This window comes from Pygocentrus nattereri, chromosome 27, assembly GCF_015220715.1.
Source record: "Pygocentrus nattereri isolate fPygNat1 chromosome 27, fPygNat1.pri, whole genome shotgun sequence".
NCBI classification, from domain to species: Eukaryota; Metazoa; Chordata; class Actinopteri; order Characiformes; family Serrasalmidae; genus Pygocentrus; species Pygocentrus nattereri.
This window is the reverse complement of record NC_051237.1, coordinates 27,004,090-27,025,123: the sequence shown is the minus strand read 5'-3', so window position 1 is coordinate 27,025,123 and position 21,034 is coordinate 27,004,090. Positions and strand designations below refer to the sequence as shown.

Genomic DNA, 21,034 nt, shown 5'->3' with positions numbered 1-21,034 from the left:
TACTCAGTGCTACTTTCTCATAAAGGTTCTTCAAGGGATCTTTACTAAAGAAAACAGTTCTATATACCAGTCACTATGAACACTCAAAGAACCTGTTGCATGATTAAAGGCTTTTTTGCACCATGAAAGGCTTCTTCAGTATGATGGAGAATGTGCTATAGATGGTTCTATGTAGAACATTATTGAAAATAGTTCTATATAGCGCCAGAACTGGTTCTTCTATTGTTACAAGCTTGACATCGTCACAATAGCAGAACCCTTTTAGAGCCATAAGGAACCCTTGTCAAAAAGGTTCTACATAGAACCATCTATAGCACCTTCTCCATCAATCTGAAGAATGATTTAATCTACATAGAACCATTTTCTTTACTAAAGAACCCTTGAAGGTCCATTTAAGAGTGTAGTTTTACAACAGAGTTATCAAGTTTTCAGAACCACATAAAACACACTCTCCATCAATCTGAGGAACCTTCTCATGATGCAAAGAACCCATTAAGCATGCAAAGGGTCCTTTGAATGTTCATGGCTCTACATAAAACCATTTTCTTTGCTAAAGAAGCCTTGAAGAACCATCGTTTTAAAGCGTATATATGGCATGATTTCATGTTTAAATGGTTCTTACCAAGGTGAAAAAGTTCTTCAGATTAATGGAGAATGTGTTGTAAATGGTTCTATACAGAACCATCTTGAAAATAGTTCTATATAGTGCCAGAACGGGTTCTTCTACTGTTACAAGCTTGACGTCTTCACCATAGCAGAGCCTTTCTGCAGCCATAAGGAACCCTTTTCAAAAGCACCTTCTCCATGAATCTGAAGAACCGTTTAATCTACATAGAACCATTTTCTTGACTAAAGAACCCTTGAAGAACCATCTTTTCTGAGAGTGTAGTTTTAGAACAGAATTTGCCATGAGGTTTTAGAACCATATGAAACACACTCTCCATCAATCTGAAGAAACATCTCACAGTGCAAAGAACCCATTAATCATATAAAGTGTTCTTTGAATGTTCATGCTTCTACACAGAACCATTGTCTTTGCTAAAGAACCATCTTTTCTAAGTGTAGTTTTACAATGGAATAGACCGTGAATTCAGAACCATCTCATGTAGGAACTTTCTGTGAGGAGCTTTTAGAGGGGGACGTCTGGTTCCTATCACCACCACTGTGAACAGCTCTGACTCAGTGAGCTTATCTAGAACAGAGACTTTCGCACCAAACCGCTCTGAACCGACTCGGTTTACGTCTTAAAGCCACGATGTCTGATGCTCCTGCACACATCCCCGCTCGTCCAGCAGTGCACGTACACCGTGACCATCCTGATGTCCAGTTTTTGAGGTCCTGACATTAAGAGCTCCAGTATAACAGTCCGGCACATCCTAACAGGCTGTGGGATTATTTATAGTCACATGACGTCCACAGCCGGCCCGTCCTCCCACGGACTGAGCCTCTGTGTGTGGCAGCCGGGACAGTGTGGGGTATTTTTAGCCGTGGAGAGAGGAGGATCTTTAGATGTGTGTGAAGGATAGATTTTTCCATATGCTTATAAAAGCCGCTGAAGTGTGTGGAGGAGAATGACTCATCTCTGCATCTACTGCGCTCATTTAACTCATGCCGAAGTTATTCTGAGTGTATAGGATCCTGACGACTGCCATGAAAATGTGACATGTGGCTTCCGTACTCAGATTACATCCGTACAAACGCTCGGAGAGAAACTAGCACAGCTTATATATACACCCATCAGGCATCACATCATCGGGACCACCTCCTCGTTTCTACGCTCACTGTCCACTTTATCAGCTCAACTTACTGTATAGCTGCACTCTGTAGTTCTACAGTTACAGACTGTAGTCCATCTGTTTCTCTGATACTCTGTTACCCTGTTCTTCAGTGGTCAGGACCCCCATGGACCCTCACAGAGCAGGTACTGTTTGGGTGGTGGGTCATTCTCAGCACTGCAGTAACACTGTGTGTTAGTGTGTGTTGCGCTGGTGCGAGTGGATCAGACACAGCAGCGCTGCTGGAGGTTTTAAACACTGCGTCCACTCACTGTCCACTCTATTAGACACTCCTACCTTGTCGGTCCACCTTGTAGATGTAAAGTCAGAGACGACAGCTCATCTGCTGCTGCACAGTTTGTGTTGGTCATCCTCTAGTCCTTCATCAGTGGTCACAGGACGCTGCCCACAGGACGCTGCCCACAGGACGCTGCCCACAGGACGCTGTTGGCTGGATATTTTTGGTTGGTGGACTGTTCTCAGTCCAGCTGAGACACTGAGGTGTTTAAACACTCCGGCAGCACTGCTGTGTCTGATCCACTCAGACCAGCACAACACACACTAACACACCACCACCATGTCAGTGTTACTGCAGAGCTGAGAATGATCCACCACCCAAACAGTACCTGCTCTGTGAGGGTCCATGGGGGTCCTGCCCACTGAAGAACAGGGTAACAGAGTATCAGAGAAACAGATGGACTACAGTCTGTAACTGTAGAACTACAGAGTGCAGCTATACGGTCAGTGGAGCTGATAAAGTGGACAGTGAGCGTAGAAACAAAGATAACAATGTTGTGCCTGATTCATTTCTAGAAACCATCACCCTGTAGCTCAGTATTACCCACAGTTCAGTCACAACAGCACAACCACACATTCAAAACGTTACTTTGTTGATGGTTAAAGATACTTTACTCAGAGTGAGTGAGCAAACATAAAAACTAAGAATGATTTATACAGCAGTAATGACCAAAAACAGGTTTAACGACACTTTTACCAGCATTAGGCTGGTTCTGTTTCCACCGTGTTGATAAATGTTCAAGTGGATTGGAAAGACTGTAGTTTTCAAACTGCAAGAGCTGCAATTTTATTTAAACAGATCGACAGACTGATCACTTTATTAATCCCAGAGGGAGGGTCGTCTATTACAGCAGCACAAAGTGCAGTGAAGAGCAAAGCAAGAGAGAAGTTATTATATTATTAGTATAATTATTATACAGATGCAGAAATAGAAGCAGACATGTATAATAAAATATACTAAAACAGCCGTAAAATATAATGTGCAATGTGAGAATAAGTAGAAGCAAAATCACCTAAACATTATGCAGGTGACACTGCAGTGGGGCATGTCACGTCCAGCGGATGAAGTGAGTGTCTACACACCAAAAACAATAACGTGTCAATAGTCGTCTAATATGCCCAGGTATATAAACAAAGTGGCAGTGCAATATTTAATATTTATCAACATATAAACATGTTTTGACAAGTTTCAGGTGGGAATATTTAACCTGATAACACAATATAGGTGTTTCTAATAAAGTGGCCAGTGAGTGAAAGTACAATGTAGGTATTTCTAATAAAGTGGCCAGTGAGTAGAAGTACAATGTAGGTGTTTCTAATAAAGTGGCCAGTGAGTAGAAGTACAATGTAGGTGTTTCTAATAAAGTGGCCAGTGAGTAGAAGTACAATGTAGGTGTTTCTAATAAAGTGGCCAGAGAGTAGAAGTACAATGTAGGTGTTTCTAATAAAGTGGCCAGTGAGTAGAAGTACAATGTAGGTGTTTCTAATAAAGTGGCCAGTGAGTGGAGGTGCAATATAGGTGTTTCTAATAAAGTGGCCAGTGAGTGGAGGTGCAATATAGGTGTTTCTAATAAAGTGGCCAGTGAGTGGAGGTGCAATATAGGTGTTTCTAATAAAGGGGACAGAGAGTGGAGGTGCAATATAGGTGTTTCTAATAAAGTGGCCAGTGAGTAGAAGTGCAATATAGGTGTTTCTAATAAAGTGGCCAGTGAGTAGAAGTGCAATATAGGTGTTTCTAATAAAGTGGCCAGTGAGTAGAAGTGCAATATAGGTGTTTCTAATAAAGTGGCCAGTGAGTAGAAGTGCAATATAGGTGTTTCTAATAAAGTGGCCAGTGAGTAGAAGTGCAATATAGGTGTTTCTAATAAAGTGGCCAGTGAGTAGAAGTGCAATATAGGTGTTTCTAATAAAGTGGCCAGTGAGTAGAAGTGCAATATAGGTGTTTCTAATAAAGGGGACAGAGAGTAAAAGGACTGCTTTCTTTGTATGTTTGTATGCTATTATTTATGCAATATCATAGATGCATTATTTCCTATATGTTAAACTGATACTTCCCAAATTACATATCACTAAAACAAATGTTATAAACGTTATTGCTCCTGCTGTGAAGACAGAGACCTAATCCTCCGGAAGCGGCTGCTGCTTTCAGAAATGAAAGAGTCCCTGCAGCTTTTTACCTCCCCTGACTCAGCTGAGGCATAACCATGACAAAACAGAAAAAATGTGGGTCAGTCCATAAGTGTGCAAAGATGCTCTTAATGAAATAATGGATTAGCTTCCTCCTAACATCACTTAAGAGTGTCGAGGGAGGGTTTTTACACAAGCAGCTGGTAACCCAGCACACCCCCACCTACCCAAACAGATGCCCCACTTTTCCACACGTACGCTTGTTTCATCAGTCACCGCTCTTATGAAAAGGCTTGTGATTTTCAGAGAGCCACCTCAAAGACACAGCTGTGGGCCATTTTAATAACCCTGCTTTACTCTCAGGGACAAATACAGTCCTGGTTTGGATTGCACTAAACATGAGAGAAATAAATAAAAGTAAATGGGCAACAATCTCAATACAGAATTCTGCACTGAATTCAGGCACTGGATTTACTGTACAAATACACTGCCCATCAAACGCTTGGAAGCACTGAGACTCCGTTTACACTTGGTCAGTTCATGCGTCTTCAGTACCAGGATTTTATCTGAATCTGGCCACTTAAATATCAATTGTAAACGCAGCCAAAACGCATTTAAAACAGATACAAACCACTGCAGGAGGTGGACGGAGACGCATTTCAGCCACGTTATAGCAGCGTAAACTCATCCATCTCTCCAAGAAACATTTGGCAACCAAACTCCTCCCACTACAACTGAAACTCCAGCCAGTCCAACCAAAACCCCTCACAGTAAGACCAAAACTCCTCCCAGTCCAACCAAATCCCCTCGCAGTAAGACCAAAACTCCAGCCAGTACAACCAAAACCCCTCACAGCAAGACCAAAAATCCCCCCAGTACAACCAAAATCCCCTCACAGTAAGACCTAAACTCCTCCCAGTCCAACCAAAACCCCTCACAGTAAGACCAAAACTCCAGCCAATCCAACCAAAACCCCTCACAGTAAGACCAAAAATCCTCCCAGTCCAACCAAAACCCCTCACAGTAAGACCAAAACTCCAGCCAATCCAACCAAAACCCCTCACAGTAAGACCAAAAATCCTCCCAGTCCAACCAGAATCCCCTCACAGTAAGACCTAAACTCCTCCCAGTCCAACCAAAACCCCTCACAGTAAGACCTAAACTCCTTCCATTCCAACCAAAACCCCTCACAGTAAGACCAAAACTCCTCCCAGTCCAACCAAAACTCCTCCCAGTCCAACCAAAACCCCTCACAGTAAGACCAAAACTCCTCCCAGTACAACCAAAACCCCTCACAGTAAGACCTAAACTCCTCCCAGTCCAACCAAAACCCCTCCCAGTCCAACCAAAACCCCTTACAGTAAGACCAAAACTCCTCCCAGTCCAACCAAAACCCCTCACAGTAAGACCTAAACTCCTCCCAGTCCAACCAAAACCCCTCACAGTAAGACCTAAACTCCTCCCAGTCCAACCAAATCCCCTCGCAGTAAGACCAAAACTCCAGCCAGTACAACCAAAACCCCTCACAGCAAGACCAAAAATCCCCCCAGTACAACCAAAATCCCCTCACAGTAAGACCTAAACTCCTCCCAGTCCAACCAAAACCCCTCACAGTAAGACCTAAACTCCTTCCATTCCAACCAAAACCCCTCACAGTAAGACCTAAACTCCTCCCAGTCCAACCAAAACTCCTCCCAGTCCAACCAAAACCCCTTACAGTAAGACCAAAACTCCTCCCAGTACAACCAAAACCCCTCACAGTAAGACCTAAACTCCTCCCAGTCCAACCAAAACCCCTCCCAGTCCAACCAAAACCCCTTACAGTAAGACCAAAACTCCTCCCAGTCCAACCAAAACCCCTCACAGTAAGACCTAAACTCCTCCCAGTCCAACCAAAACCCCTCACAGTAAGACCTAAACTCCTCCCAGTCCAACCAAAACCCCTCACAGTAAGACCTAAACTCCTCCCAGTCCAACCAAAACCCCTCACAGTAAGACCAAAACTCCTTCCAGTCCAACCAAAACCCCTCACAGTAAGACCAAAACTCCTCCCAGTCCAACCAAAACCCCTCACAGTAAGACCAAAACTCCTCCTAGTCCAACCAAAACCCCTCACAGTAAGACCTAAACTCCTCCCAGTCCAACCAAAACCCCTCACAGTAAGACCAAAACTCCTTCCAGTCCAACCAAAACCCCTCACAGTAAGACCAAAACTCCTCCCAGTCCAACCAAAACCCCTCACAGTAAGACCAAAACTCCTCCTAGTCCAACCAAAACCCCTCACAGTAAGACCAAAACTCCTTCCAGTCCAACCAAAACCCCTCACAGTAAGACCAAAAATCCTCCCAGTCCAACCAAAACCCCTCACAGTAAGACCTAAACTCCTCCCAGTCCAACCAAAACCCCTCACAGTAAGACCAAAACTCCTTCCAGTCCAACCAAAACCCCTCACAGTAAGACCAAAACTCCTTCCATTCCAACCAAAACCCCTCACAGTAAGACCTAAACTCCTCCCAGTCCAACCAAAACCCCTCACAGTAAGACCAAAACTCCTTCCAGTCCAACCAAAACCTCTCACAGTAAGACCAAAACTCCTTCCATTCCAACCAAAACCCCTCACAGTAAGACCAAAACTCCTCCCAGTCCAACCAAAACCCCTCACAGTAAGACCAAAACTCCTCCCAGTCCAACCAAAACCCCTCACAGTAAGACCTAAACTCCTCCCAGTCCAACCAAAACCCCTCACAGTAAGACCAAAACTCCTTCCATTCCAACCAAAACCCCTCACAGTAAGACCTAAACTCCTCCCAGTCCAACCAAAACCCCTCACAGTAAGACCAAAACTCCTCCCAGTCCAACCAAAACCCCTCACAGTAAGACCAAAACTCCTCCTAGTCCAACCAAAACCCCTCACAGTAAGACCAAAACTCCTCCTAGTCCAACCAAAACCCCTCACAGTAAAACCTAAACTCCTCCCAGTCCAACCAAAACCCCTCACAGTAAGACCAAAACTCCTTCCAGTCCAACCAAAACCCCTCACAGTAAGACCAAAACTCCTCCCAGTCCAACCAAAACCCCTCACAGTAAGACCAAAACTCCTCCTAGTCCAACCAAAACCCCTCACAGTAAGACCAAAACTCCTTCCAGTCCAACCAAAACCCCTCACAGTAAGACCAAAAATCCTCCCAGTCCACCCAAATCCCTCACAGTAAGACCAAAACTCCTTCCAGTCCAACCAAAACCCCTCACAGTAAGACCAAAACTCCTTCCATTCCAACCAAAACCCCTCACAGTAAGACCTAAACTCCTCCCAGTCCAACCAAAACCCCTCACAGTAAGACCAAAACTCCTCCCAGTCCAACCAAAACCCCTCACAGTAAGACCAAAACTCCTTCCATTCCAACCAAAACCCCTCACAGTAAGACCAAAACTCCTCCCAGTCCAACCAAAACCCCTCACAGTAAGACCAAAACTCCTCCCAGTCCAACCAAAACCCCTCACAGTAAGACCAAAACTCCTCCCAGTACAACTGACAGTGGACTCACACGGTTGGGCACAGGATGAAACTAAATGCTTAATAGCAATATGGACAGACACTACTGTGAAAAACAAAGTTCAGACGAAGAGGCCGACCAGATAAACGATTGGTAATTGGTTGCCGTGTAACGAGCTGATTTGCATATTTCATCCCACACAGCAATCGGATTTCATTCCGACTAATGGGTAGCAAATGTGTGCTTTTATCAACAGAGTGGAAAAGAAAATAGTCTAATTATTTATTAGGCCAAACCTGCTCTTCATACCAAGGAAGACAGTATTGAAATGAACACAGTTTGACATTAATACTGGCCGAACAACAGAATCTGGTGTTGCCTGGGAGGGAGTCAAGCAAGACGAAGCTAGGCTTAGAGCGAATTGTTAGCAAAATCATTCCATGTGTGAAGCAAGGCTGTGGCCAAATAAAGCCCTAAATAAAGCCCGACAATTTGTGTGGACACTGTTTTCTTCAATATCGTAAAATGCTACCCATCTTGTATAGAGAACACGGTGAAATATGGCATGTTCTGCTAAATACCGTGGACAATTTATATACCGTGTTTATTTGCTGAGTTTAACATATTATAAAAGGTTAAACATACAACGTCTGCACGGGCCACATTTCACGTTTTTCCCCTGATGTGTTCAATTCCACAAATAAACAATAACTGTGTATTAAAATGGAGGATGTGTTCACTTATATTTAAGCTATACAACACAGGAGGGAGTGTGTTACCACGAAATAACATCCCGTGATGTTACTGGTGATAACTCCCTCCTCGAGTGCTCTACTGCTTTAATACAGCAGTTAAATAAATACAGTAAGAAATGAATAAACTGGCCGTGAACGCGGCGTTTAATATGTTTTAATGTTCAGTTCCTTCCTCCTAATTAGAGCTCCTTAACGAGCAGCTCGTCAGAGTAAAGAGCTCCGCCCACTCGCTGCTCAGCCGGCAGTTCGTTCTCCAGCTCCTTACACTAAATTCCCAAACTGTCGTCGCCACTGAGCAGCTTTTCAGTCGGCAGCTGTGACAGAAGAACAGCTGAACAACCTGGAATCAGCCAGAAATGAACCCAACACCATTCGCCAGGCGTGTCTGATCTTCAGAGTCGGACCAAATCAGACTGAGCCGTAAAACTGAGCCAATATCAGGTTCAGCTCAGTTTGGTCAGTTTGTCCAGATCAGTATTAATGTTGTTTTGTTCCAGCCGGTCTGTGAAGCTTCTTACAGCCCGTTTAGTTTGGCGAATGGTGTTGGGTTCATTTCTGGCTGATTCCAGGTTGTTCAGCTGTTCTTCTGTCACAGATGCCGACTGAAAAGCTGCTCAGTGGTGACGACAGTTTGGGAATTTAGTGTCGTCTCGTCTTCAGAGTCGGACCAAATCGGCTGTCGGTCAGATGTGACCTTAACAGGGTCCGTTTTCTGTTTGTGGCAAAGTAGAAAGGTTCAGACAGCTCGAGCGTCTCCTACAGCTGTCAGAGTCGTTGCTTAGCAACAGCGTCTCAACAGAGTGACAGTGTTTGTGAAAAACCTGTGATGTTATGGTGAAATAATAGCACAGATAGAACGACTCTCAACCAATCAGCTTGCGCGGCAACCAATCAGCAACACGTAACGTGATTGGAGACACTCAAACTATTGCATACAACCACATCCTTTCAGGATTAGCCGTAGCCCCTTTATGATACGCCGTCATTATCTGTGCTTCCCAGATTAGCTTCCTGCTGACCTGCTGCCCTTTTTAACCAACCTTCCTTTGTCTTTCTTCAACAGACATCAGAGGGTCATCTCAGTTTAATCAGACGACTTGCTTTGAGCTCAGAGCCGCTAATCAGCCGCTAATGACCCTCAGTGAGCTGAAGCGGCTTGGGTTGCTTTATTCCTCCAATCGCAGCAGGTCTTGAGCAGAGACTCAGTATCTTTGAGCACGCCTCATCAACAGGGCCTCCTTATCTCCTTCCTGTGCGTGGGGCCGAACCAGAGATGTGCTTCCTGAAAGCCAGTGGAGAGCCGTCCACTGTGGCCAGTCATTTATAGGCCATCTCAGAAGGAAGTGTGTAAAAGATCTGGGGCCGTATTACAGATACTTTCTATCTTTTAGACTTAAGATCTGACAGGAATTTTCACAAATTTATATTATGGAAGCAAATCTTAATTTAGGAATCTTACCTCAAGGTAGAAAATCTTAACCTACTCAAAAGAAGTCGACAATCGTGTCTGTTACCTAGCAACCGCACAGCTGAAATGTAAACACAATCAAAGTAATCAAGCTAGTTAGCCAGACAGCTAGCGTTAGCCACCGTTACTGTTGTACAAATAGGTCAAACAAAACTAAAGAGCGACAAAATGAGTTATGAATATTGTGGCAGCGCTCCAGTTTCAGTTTCCATTTCCCAAACGCTTAGGCCAAGCGTGCTACCATTACTCCTCATAATAAACAGACGCACGTTCACTATAATAGTTCATCATCAATATTAACGCAGGAAGGTAATCAGAGGGGAAGAGGGGACGGTGAAGATCATGTCTGCAATGTCTGGGGTTTTAAAACAAGTCAAAGCACTGTTTTCAGTGTTGATAAATGTAGAGTGTCATTATACTGGTTCTAGTGAACTACTGTGACTGTATAAAACAACAGAAACTGATGCTTAAAACAGAAGTTAAGACACATCTGGGGTTTATCTTAAAGTTAGGACAGTGTTTAGGGGGTTTAGTCTAGTTAGGATGTTTCTGTAATACTGTTTCCTTATCTGGAGTTAATGATGAGATTATGAACTTAAGAGCTGCTGTTCTGTAATAGCTTCTGTCCTAAATTCAGTCCTAACTGAAGTTGTCATGGTGACTAAGCAGAAAAACTAAGATACAAGACTTAAGAAGTTTCCGTAATACGGCCCCTGGACACTAAAGCCTGAGGCAGGAATCATGTTAGCTGAAAGGCCAAGTTTTGCATAAGAAACGAGGGCAGAGTAACATAAAGACAAACTCTTAGAAGAAACTCAATAAACAACAAACAATCGAAACAGAATTCAGCACTGGATTCAGATGCAGGGTAGAGTTTGTGTTCTGCTGCAAAATATGAAAGGAGAATGTATGTATTCCGCTTACGCAATAGAACAGTTATTGGCGCGAACACATGACCTTGAGTGCTCTGCTGCTTTAATACAGCAGTTAAATAAATACAGTAAGAAATGAATAAACTGGCCGTGAACGCGGCTTTAATATGTTTTAATGTTCAGCTCCTTCCTCCTAATTATAGCTCCTTAATGAGCAGCTTGTTGCTACGTCAGAGTTGCTCAGCCGGCAGTTCGTTCTCCGGCTCCTTACACTAAATTCCCAAACTGTCGTCTCCACTGAGCAGCTTTTCAGTCGGCAGCTGTGACAGAAGAACAGCTGAACAACCTGGAATCAGCCAGAAATGAACCCAACACCATTCGCCAGACGTGTCTGATCTTCAGAGTCGGACCAAATCAGACTGAGCCGTAAAACTGACCCAATATCAGGTTCAGCTCAGTTTGGTCAGTTTGTCCAGATCAGTATTAATGTTGTTTTGTTCCAGCCGGTCTGTAAAGCTTCTTACAGCCCGTTTAGTTTGGCGAATGGTGTTGGGTTCATTTCTGGCTGATTCCAGGTTGTTCAGCTGTTCTTCTGTCACAGCTGCCGACTGAAAAGCTGCTCAGTGGAGACGAAAGTTTGGGAATTTAGTGTCGCCTCGTCTTCAGAGTCGGACCAAATCAGCTGTCAGGCAGATGTGACCTTAACAGTGTCTGTTTTCTGTTTGTGGCAAAGTGAGAAGTAAAAACGTTCAGATGGCTCGAGCGTCTCCTACAGCTGCCAGAGTCGTTGCTTAGCAACGGCGTCTCAGCAGAGTGTACAGTGAAAAAACTGTGATGTTATGGTGGAACAACAGCACAGATAGAACGCCTCTCAACCAATCAGCTCATGTGGCCGGAACTGACTGTTGTATAAATACATATAAGCTTTAACTGACTGGGATGTAAGAAATAAGGAGCTCTAATACCAGAGCTCATACAGTTCCCTAATCACTAATGATATTTTCACATTTAAATCAGTTTTGGACGTTTAAAAGAGCTTCCACAAATATGTTCCTATAAACACTGGAGTGTGAATATACTTTTTTATATTACAGCACATCCAGGCATGGGGAAAACTCACAAAGCTGCACTATGTAAGAATTTTTTTGCTAAAGCTGAAAGAAATATCACTGCAGAATCAGGAAAAAATAAACATACTGAAATACCCAGACGGAAAAAATATGTGCGAACATGTATTTATATAGACTTGAAATACAGTTCAAAATTTCAGTCCACATAAAGACATTAAAATATATATCAGAATATATGGCTGTATTACCCAAATATATTTTAAAATACATATTTTCTATAATGTATGGGGAAATATTACACACAAAAATGTCTCATACAAAAATAAATGTATGTAAATGTTTATCAAAAACAGCCAAAATCATGTCTAATGCATTTCACCTTTAGACATGAATTTGTGTTCCAGTATCTTAATTTTAAATCTGATCAAACAAAGTTTTAACATTTTTTTAGGCATTGATACTCTGTGAAAACGCATTTATAATTTGATGTCTTGTTTATGCAAAACACAGGTCAGTACAGTTCATTCGGTTTTTGTATATTTAGTTATATCTGTAACCTTGGCTAAAACTATGTACAATATTATATATATATATATATATATATATATATATATATATATATATATATATATATATATATATATATATATATATATATGTATATAAAACTAATAGAAATAAATGTATTTTAAAACATATATCGAACAAACACAGTTTTGGCCGTTTTTATATATTGCAATTTTTTCTGTATGGATATGGTGAGCGTGCGCTGCTGCGATTCATCCAGTAAAGCCCAAAATAATAAATAAAAAGTCAGAGGCGTCAGGCCAGGAGTTTTTCACACCACATCATACGTCTTTATATATTAACGTCACACATACAGGCTCAAAAAGGAGATCCAGCTTGATGTTTGCGTCTCAAATGCAAAATCTCTTTGAAGCCTTTTTCAATCATTCGATTCATGCACTCAGGGAAAGGGGTCTGCACGTTGCATGCAGTTACACATTTCCACCAGAGAGGTCTCCAAATCCCCAGATCTTACATACTGCAGCTTTAAATTTTGCTTTAAAAAGTGCAAAAGGTAACCATCTCCCGGCTGAGGCTCTAATAGAGAACCAGTTTAATAAAACTGAAGCTTACCAAAGTATTTACACTTGGCTAAACCCAGCTGGGGTAGTCTATAAATGACTGCATATCGCTGCTGTCGGAACAAAACCTCATATCCTTTTTCAGTTTTTCAAATAATTTGAAATATATATATATATATATATATATATATATATATATATATATATATATATTTCATTTATATATATATATATATATATATATATATATATATATATATATATTATTTGAAAATAATTTGAAAATACCCATAGTCCTGTATATTTTATGTAAATTCCATGATGAATGGACCAAAAGAAATGACCTAAAATTACTTGGAAAAAAGTATGTTTTTTCCTTCTCCTGTAAAGTCACCCTTTTTGAGATACGAGGTTTTGATCTGACAACAACGACGTGTTAACTTTTTAAAGTTTTTTTTAAACTCATCAGATGTTATTTTACCAGAGTGCCCAAACTTTTGCATGCAACTGTATGCAGCTGTGTTTGTATAGGTAACATCAGAAATTCAGCCCATCCCTGAGTGCACATTCACAAACAGCAAGCCCTTAAAAAACATGAAGTACGGTTGCTTTTTAGAGACTTTAGACAAATTTCCAGAGATCTTAGGAAAATATCTGTAATTCAGTCATTTTGACTGCCGTCTTGACTGTGTTAAATGAAGACACTGCAGAGACGTCTCTAAAGCAGGACGTCTCTAAATCAGGACGAAGACTCAGACATTTAAAAAAAGGAACACTGACATTTAAAAGACATGTACATCCACTTCCAGAGGGACTCTGTCCAGTGGACACCAAGTGTGCTGTGAAATATTGATATGCACTCAGAACTCTGCATCTCAGCCCACTCACTTAAACGTGACTGACCTCACATGAGCCCGACCCAGTTCTTCTCCAGACCAAAAACAGAACCCAAACAGCTCACTGTGACCTAAAAAAGCACTCCGAGTCCATCAACCGCAGAGGAGCTTCTACATTCAGCATCACTGCTTGATGAACGGCTGATTCTTCTCTCTGAAAGCTCATTTGGCAGCTAAAGAGAGCGACAAACGAGGCCGCATGCTTTAGTCAGACTAACAAGACTCACGGCTCTCAGTGCCAGGCTAGATTAAACGCCAAGTAGGCCAAATAGCCAAAGCTGAAGAAAATAAGGCACAAAAGATGTGCAGGTGACTGTGCCATCAAGTGGAGGTATGAAGACATGTCAGACAAACTTTGACACTCTCTCATTAAATTACAGGTAGACAAGGCCAACATTTGACTATTTTAAACTGAATTAAGGAAAGAATCTCAACAGACAAGCTCTCAGTATTGAGTAAACAGTGAGCTGATGTCCTTCAACCTCAATAAAAGGAGAGTTCCATAGATTTTAATGATAAATGATTAAATGGTTCAGATGTAAAAATGCTGTTTAGAGTGGTTTGGTGTGAAATGCTCCATTGTAGAGAAACTTACCGTCACAGTGGTGGTGATAGGAACCAGACGTCCAGCTCTAAAAGCTCCTTCACAGAAAGTTCCTACATGAAATGATGAAAGCACTGCCTGATGACTGAGAGATGTCTTTTAGTTTGACACTAGTTTTGAGATGGTGAGCATCTGAACGCATTGTTGACACCGTTAGTCCTTAAAGAGCACTGAGAACAGTGGGTTTCGTTACAAAGAGAGCATAATTACTGACTACAGCCTCGTTTTGTTAACTGTAAATTTAAAGCTCCAAAATTTAGAGTGCCTGTTCTCCCGAAGTCTAGGGGGGTCAGTTGATTTCACAGCTCATTATTGGGGGCAGTCGTGGGCTGGAGGTTAGGGAACCAGCCTCGTGACTGGAAGGTCGCCGGTTTGATCCCCAGAGGTGTCCTTGACCAAGACACCTAACCCCCAACTGCTCCCCGGTGCTGTGGATGGGGCTGCCCACCGCTCTGGGCAAGCGTGCTCACTGCCCCCGAGTGTGTGTGTGTTCACTAGTGTGTATGTGGTGTTTCACTTCATGGATGGGTTAAATGTGGAGGTGAAATTTCCCCGTTGTGGGACTAATAAGGGTCAATTAATATACAGTTCACTATAGTCAATTTTCACGCCAAATAAAGTCTTCTTCTTTCGGCTGCTCCCTTTAGGGGTCACCACAGCGGATCACCTGCCTCCATCTTGCCCTATCCACTGCCTCCTCTACTTTCACACCAACCATCTCCATGTCCACCTTCACTACATCCATAAACCTTCTCTGAGGTCTACCTCTTCTCCTTCTACCCGGCAGCTCCATCTCCAACATCCTTTGCCCAATATATCCACTATTCCTCCTCAACACATGTCCAAACCATCTCAACCTGGCCTCTCTGGCTTTATCTCCAAACTGCTCCACCTTCACTGTCCCTCTGCTCTGCTCATTTCTAATCTTGTCCAGCCTGGTCACTCCCAACGAAAATCTCAGCATCTTCATCTCCGCCACCTCCAGCTCAGCCTCCTGTCTTTTAGACAGAGCCACAGTCTCCAAACCGTCCATCATAGCAGGACGCACTGCTGTCTTGTAGACCTTCCCATTCACTCTTGCTGCTATCCTTCTGTCACACATCAGCCCTGACACCCGTCTCCACCCACTCCACCCTGCCTGCACCCTCTTCTTCACCTCTCACGCCAAATAAGATATAATTCCTAAATGTTAGCTAGGAGGCAGTATATGAAAAATAAAACACATAGATGTCATTTTATGCACAATAAATAAAATATCAGCATTTATACGTGGCTTGTTTTACGCTGTACTATAGGGATGCATTGTGTTGGGAATTGTTTTCTATTTTTTTCCTTTGTTTTAGTTGTTATTCACTGTTAAGCAGTATTAATGCTGGAGGGTCCTCATAAGTCAACTATGTTCTGCTCTCATGGTTTGAACAAAAAGACGTACTGGAGGAGGATGGGTTCCCCCCTTTGAGTCTTGGCTCCTCTCAGTGTTTCTTCCTCTTGCTCTTAGGCAGTTTTTCCTGCCACTGTCCCCACTGGCGACACTCACTGGGACTCGTATTTTTCTGTAAAGTTGATTTGAGGCAGCGTCTGTTGTAAAAAGTGCTATGCAAATAAACTTTGATCTTGACTTGACTCACTTGACTAAGGTATTTACACTAGGATCTGAGCCCCTGAGAAAGCCAGCTCCGTACTTTGGTCTTTTAAGACAGCACCAAGGGTCCCGGGGCAAGTCGAAGACAAGGTATAAGAGCTGTGTGTGAGCCTCTTACCTGCCAGGATCAAAGATCTTTACATCAGCTGATTTGTGAGTTGCTGATATTCTGCTGTCAAAACAAAACCTCGCATCTCCAAAACGATGACTTCACAGGAGACGGAAAAACAGACTTCACTTTTAATGTAAGTCAATGGAACCAGACTTTTTCCCAACTACGTAAAGGGAAACTTTACAGACATGTACAGGTATTCCTCACCTCCTGAGCTCCTTTTCACGGTTATTCTTTATTCTATATATTACATTTCCTTCATTTTATACTTGTTAACACTTGTCTGTGTGCTTGTCTGGTCTCTTTAGTTGTTACATGTCAACCATGTGTGACTCACCAAGACTAACTCCTTGTATGTGTGATGAAATAAAGTGAGTCTGATTCTAATTCTGAAGTGCAAGCTCAGGTGAAAGCAGCCATGAAGGTGCATATTTGGCACTGTTATCCTCTTAGCAGGACGTTTGACCATAAAGCCAACAACAACAACAACAACGATAAAGACAAAGCCCAGTTCTGGGCTCTTACCCTCTGGGTCCAGCTGAGAGGTGCTTTGGCTCTTTTTCCCCAGTCCCACCATAGCAGCCATCTTGGCCCCGAAGCTGGAACGCCTCTTCTTGTCGTCCTCGTCCTCGTCGTTTCGGCCGAGCGAACACATGTCCCCTCCGACGCTGGAGCTCTTGGTGATGTTGGACCCGGGCGTCGCTGTCTGAGCCCTGTGTTTCATTTTGGATGTAAACTCACTGTCAGCAAAGCAGGTGGACACCCAGAGGACAAAGAAGACAAGAAGGACAGAAACGGAGAGGACAGCGGAGAGAGAGAGAGAGAGAGAGAGAGAGAGAGAGAGAGAGAGAGAGAGAGAGAGAGAAAGGGATAGCGAGAGAAAGCAAGGGACAGGGTTCAGCTACAGGCTTCAGGACAGGGTTGGAGGTAAAGGTCAACGATTAAAGGGGAATTTGAAGACGTCGGTCAGAGAGGTTTGATGTGGAGAGTCAGAACTTTTCACAGTGGTGGTGGAGAGCAATAGATTAATCCCAATTTTATCCCAATCCCAACACTATATATAAACCTCAGAAGATTCCACTGGTGGTTCTGGATGGTAAATAAAATGGTTATATTTGTGTTGTGACCCCTGGTTCCCATCACCACCACTGTAAAAAAAAAAAAGCTGAGTCATTAAGGATTTCACATCAAACCACTTGGAATGACTTTGTTGACATTTCAACATGAGAACTAGGCAGAAATTCTTAAAATCATCCCCTTTAAAGGTGGGCAGGTAGAGCAGGAAAGGCTGCAGGGCTACAGCACTGAGGACTGAGCGCCAGAGACAACCTGCAGGCAGCAAAGCCGCTGATGTGTCTCCTCGACTTTTGATCTTTACAGCACTTCTAGTCTCCACTCAGTGGTGCATCTCATGGGTCTTTCCCAGAGTCTTTGTGTAACCTTGTCCTGCTTTTTCTTGAGCAAACCTTTTTTCAGGTGTGTGCAAAGCTCAGGACTTTGTTTCTACGTTGTTTATTCATATAAATTACATTTGTACACGAGGTGCTTCTGACATTTGCATTTATTAGCTGCTTTGGTAACATAACAGTCAAGATTCAGAAGCGGTCAGCGGTGAACATTTACTACGTGATCTTAGTTCACACAGAAGGTAAAAGTGGAGTAAATCTGATTTTCTCACCAAATCTGATGATTAGTTTTTGGCTGTTCACATTGTGTTTTAAATGTGGTCTGTATGCGTCATCAGTCTGAACAGATCAGCCCCTAAACTGACCCGCATGAGCAAGAGAACAGCGTCACGCTGCGTCACGAGGCTCATCCAGAGGTAAACAATCACAACTGCCAACGAACGCCAGTCGCTCCCGGAGGTTCAGCTTCATCTTCACCAGCATCACAGGAGCCATGAAGCTTCAGTGACCGACCGCTGAGCTCATCACCCAGAATGCTTTCGAGCCGTAAAAAGGGCGCGGTCACTTCTTTGGTTCGTGTCGTCGGATTCTTTAAACTCTGCTTTCAGATTTTTAACTGTTCTGTGATGCTGCAGGCTCGTTCTCCTGCGGCCGCGTTCGGCATTTCTTTTGAAAGCTCTTCAAACGCAGAAGGTTTTGGACCAGTCTCTTCTAATTTTGTACAGAAACAGCCTAAACGTTTGAGTCTCAGCAGCACGAGATTATGACGAATGTCAAGTTGGATTGATGTAAAAGTTGCATGAATTCTGATCTGGCCGTTCAGACGGAGTCGCATTGCCGCAGGTTTCAGTACCACAAATGAAAGCGTCTCAAATCTGAACTAAAAATGTCAGATTCAGTGTTTTTATCGGTTCACACTGACGCTCAGACACACGTCTGTGTCACATATGCAGAAAAAATCGGATTCGGGCCTCTTTTACCTGCTGTGCAAACGTAATCTTAGACTCTGACCTCTGTTTTACCTGCTTGTAAACGCAGTCGCTAAAGTAGCTTTCTATCACCTGAGAAATGTCGCTGAAGTTCGGCCTTTTCTATCTCAGAGTAACCCGAGTGTGTGAACCCAAACTTTTGACTGTGACTGTACACACTTAAAAGAGGTTCTTTAAGAGTACTTTTGCAACCATGAACACTCAGAGAACCATTTGCATAGTTAAAGGTGTCTTTGCATCATGAAAGGGTTCTTCAGGTTGATGGAAAAAGGGCTCTAGATGGTTCCATACAGAACCTTTTTTTGAAAAAGGTTCTGCTGTAGTTATGGTACATGCTTCTTCAGAACCATTTAACCCATCCATGCAGTGAAACACCACATACACCCTAGTGAGCACACACACACACACACTAGGGGTCAGGGAGTGCACTTGCCCGGAGCAGTGGGCAGCCCTATCCACAGCTCCCAGGGAGCAGTTGGGGGTTAGGTGTCTTGCTCAAGGGCACTTCAGTCATGGACTGTCGGCTCTGGGGATCGAACCGGCGACCTTCCGGTCACAGGGCTGGTTCCCTAACCTCCAGCCCACGACTGCCACCAGATTTAGTGCTGCCATAGCAGCACCTTCAAAAATAAGAACGTTCAACGTTCCCCTCCACGGAAATCTTTAGTAAAAGGTGAAAGATTTGTGCATGAATGAAGAGAAACCTGAGCTTCTTACAGCAGAAGGATCCTTTTCGGTGCTGTATAGAACTCTTTGGAAAAAAAGAAATCTATACAGAACCATCTATAGAACCTTTTCCACCAATCTGAGGAATCTATTCATGATGCAAACTATTTAATCATGCTTTTTTTTCATGGTTCACGGTTCTATACAGAACAATCGTCTTTACTAAAGAACCCTTAAAGAACCATCTGTAGCTAAACATTTGTTCCAGTTCAGTGATTAAGAAATGTCAGGCGTGCTGACGGCTGGGTCTGCGTTCTGATATTGGTGTTCTCTGCCATTTCAGTTACATATTGGAGTTCCTCAGAGGGACCCGGCGGGCCCCGAGCCACTGCGGGTCACAGCTCCGGCCTGTACGAGGGTGGAGCGCGTTCACGTTCTCCGGGGATTTCTGCAGAGCTGCTGGTTACTGGTACAGCGTGTTCCTGATTCACAGTCATCGTGCCCTGCATTTTTATCTGAAGGACCGGGCAGAGCGGGAGGTTATATAACAACCTAATGAAGTGACACAGAGAGACGAGCTCCAGAGGGCTGGAGGATGAGAGGATGACCAATTAAATGCATTATCGTTCTTTATGTGCAGTTGGGGTACCGTTATCCACTTTAATAACTACTAATGACCACGGCTGTGTGAGTGAACACACTCTGTCCACTTTACCAGAAACCCCTCTCTTGCAGCTCCATTGTGTACACGCTTGTGTACCGTCAGAGACTGCAGCTCGTCTGTTGAAGCACAGTTTGTGTTCTCCCTCCTCAGTTTCTGACCATAGAGCCGATCTTGGTTAAGGTTAGGGTGGCGGTCCAACCCTAGCAAAATCCTCTTGCAGCACTGTTGTGTCTGATACACTCCCACAAGCACCACACACACTCGTACATGTATACGTCACTGTGACACACACACACACACACACACACACAGACACACAGACACACACACACACACACACATATACATATATATTCGCTGTTGTCAGAACAAAACCTCAATTTTTGTCGATTTTCAGTCTTTGACATAATTTGAAAATGCATGTTGCCCTTCATATTCTGTATAAATTTCATGAAGGATGGACCAAAATAAACGGGCAAAAAAGACTTGATTAAAATTCTGGTTCCATTGACTTACACTGAAAGTAATGTATGTTTTTCCTTCTCCTGTAAAGTTACCATTATGGAGATATGAGGTTTTCGTCGTCACGTCTCAACACGAACTACGGATGACGCGCAGGGCCAAATAGGATTCGCGTTAACGGCACTATTTATTTTAATCGCGTTAAATTGAGATTGCGTTAATGCGTTATTATGGCGTTAACTTCGACAGCCCTAATACACACACACACACACACACACACACACACGAGAATGGGAGAATGGACCACCACCCAAATAACATCTGGACAACAGTGGCCCTGTGGTCAGAAACTGACCGGTGATGAATTGGGCCAGTGAGTGGAAGCACAAGGTGGGTGTTTCTAATAATGTGGCCAGTGAGTGGAAGTACAAGGTAGGTGTTTCCAATAATGTGGCCAGTCAGTGGAAGTACAAGGTAGGTGTTTCTAATAAAGTGGCCAGTGAGTGGAAGTACAAGGTAGGTGTTTCCAATAATGTGGCCAGTCAGTGGAAGTACAAGGTAGGTGTTTCTAATAAAGTGGCCAGTGAGTGGAAGTACAAGGTAGGTGTTTCCAATAATGTGGCCAGTCAGTGGAAGTACAAGGTAGG

General features: G+C 43.2%; 1 protein-coding gene and 1 non-coding gene across 8 annotated transcripts in view; both read right to left on the bottom strand.

Moving 5' to 3' along the window:
- rims2b (regulating synaptic membrane exocytosis 2b) overlaps positions 1–21,034 on the bottom strand; it is a 250,923-nt gene that overhangs the window by 24,088 nt on the left and 205,801 nt on the right. For all 7 annotated transcript variants that reach the window (XM_037535353.1, XM_037535354.1, XM_037535355.1 and 4 more), the window contains one exon: positions 16,726–16,913. In XM_037535353.1, coding sequence (XP_037391250.1) covers positions 16,726–16,913 — 188 coding nt within the window. The remainder of the gene's footprint in view (positions 1–16,725; positions 16,914–21,034) is intronic.
- Positions 19,197–19,307, bottom strand: LOC119262614. Its single transcript, XR_005129771.1, has one exon. It is a non-coding gene; the product is annotated as a U5 spliceosomal RNA (small nuclear RNA).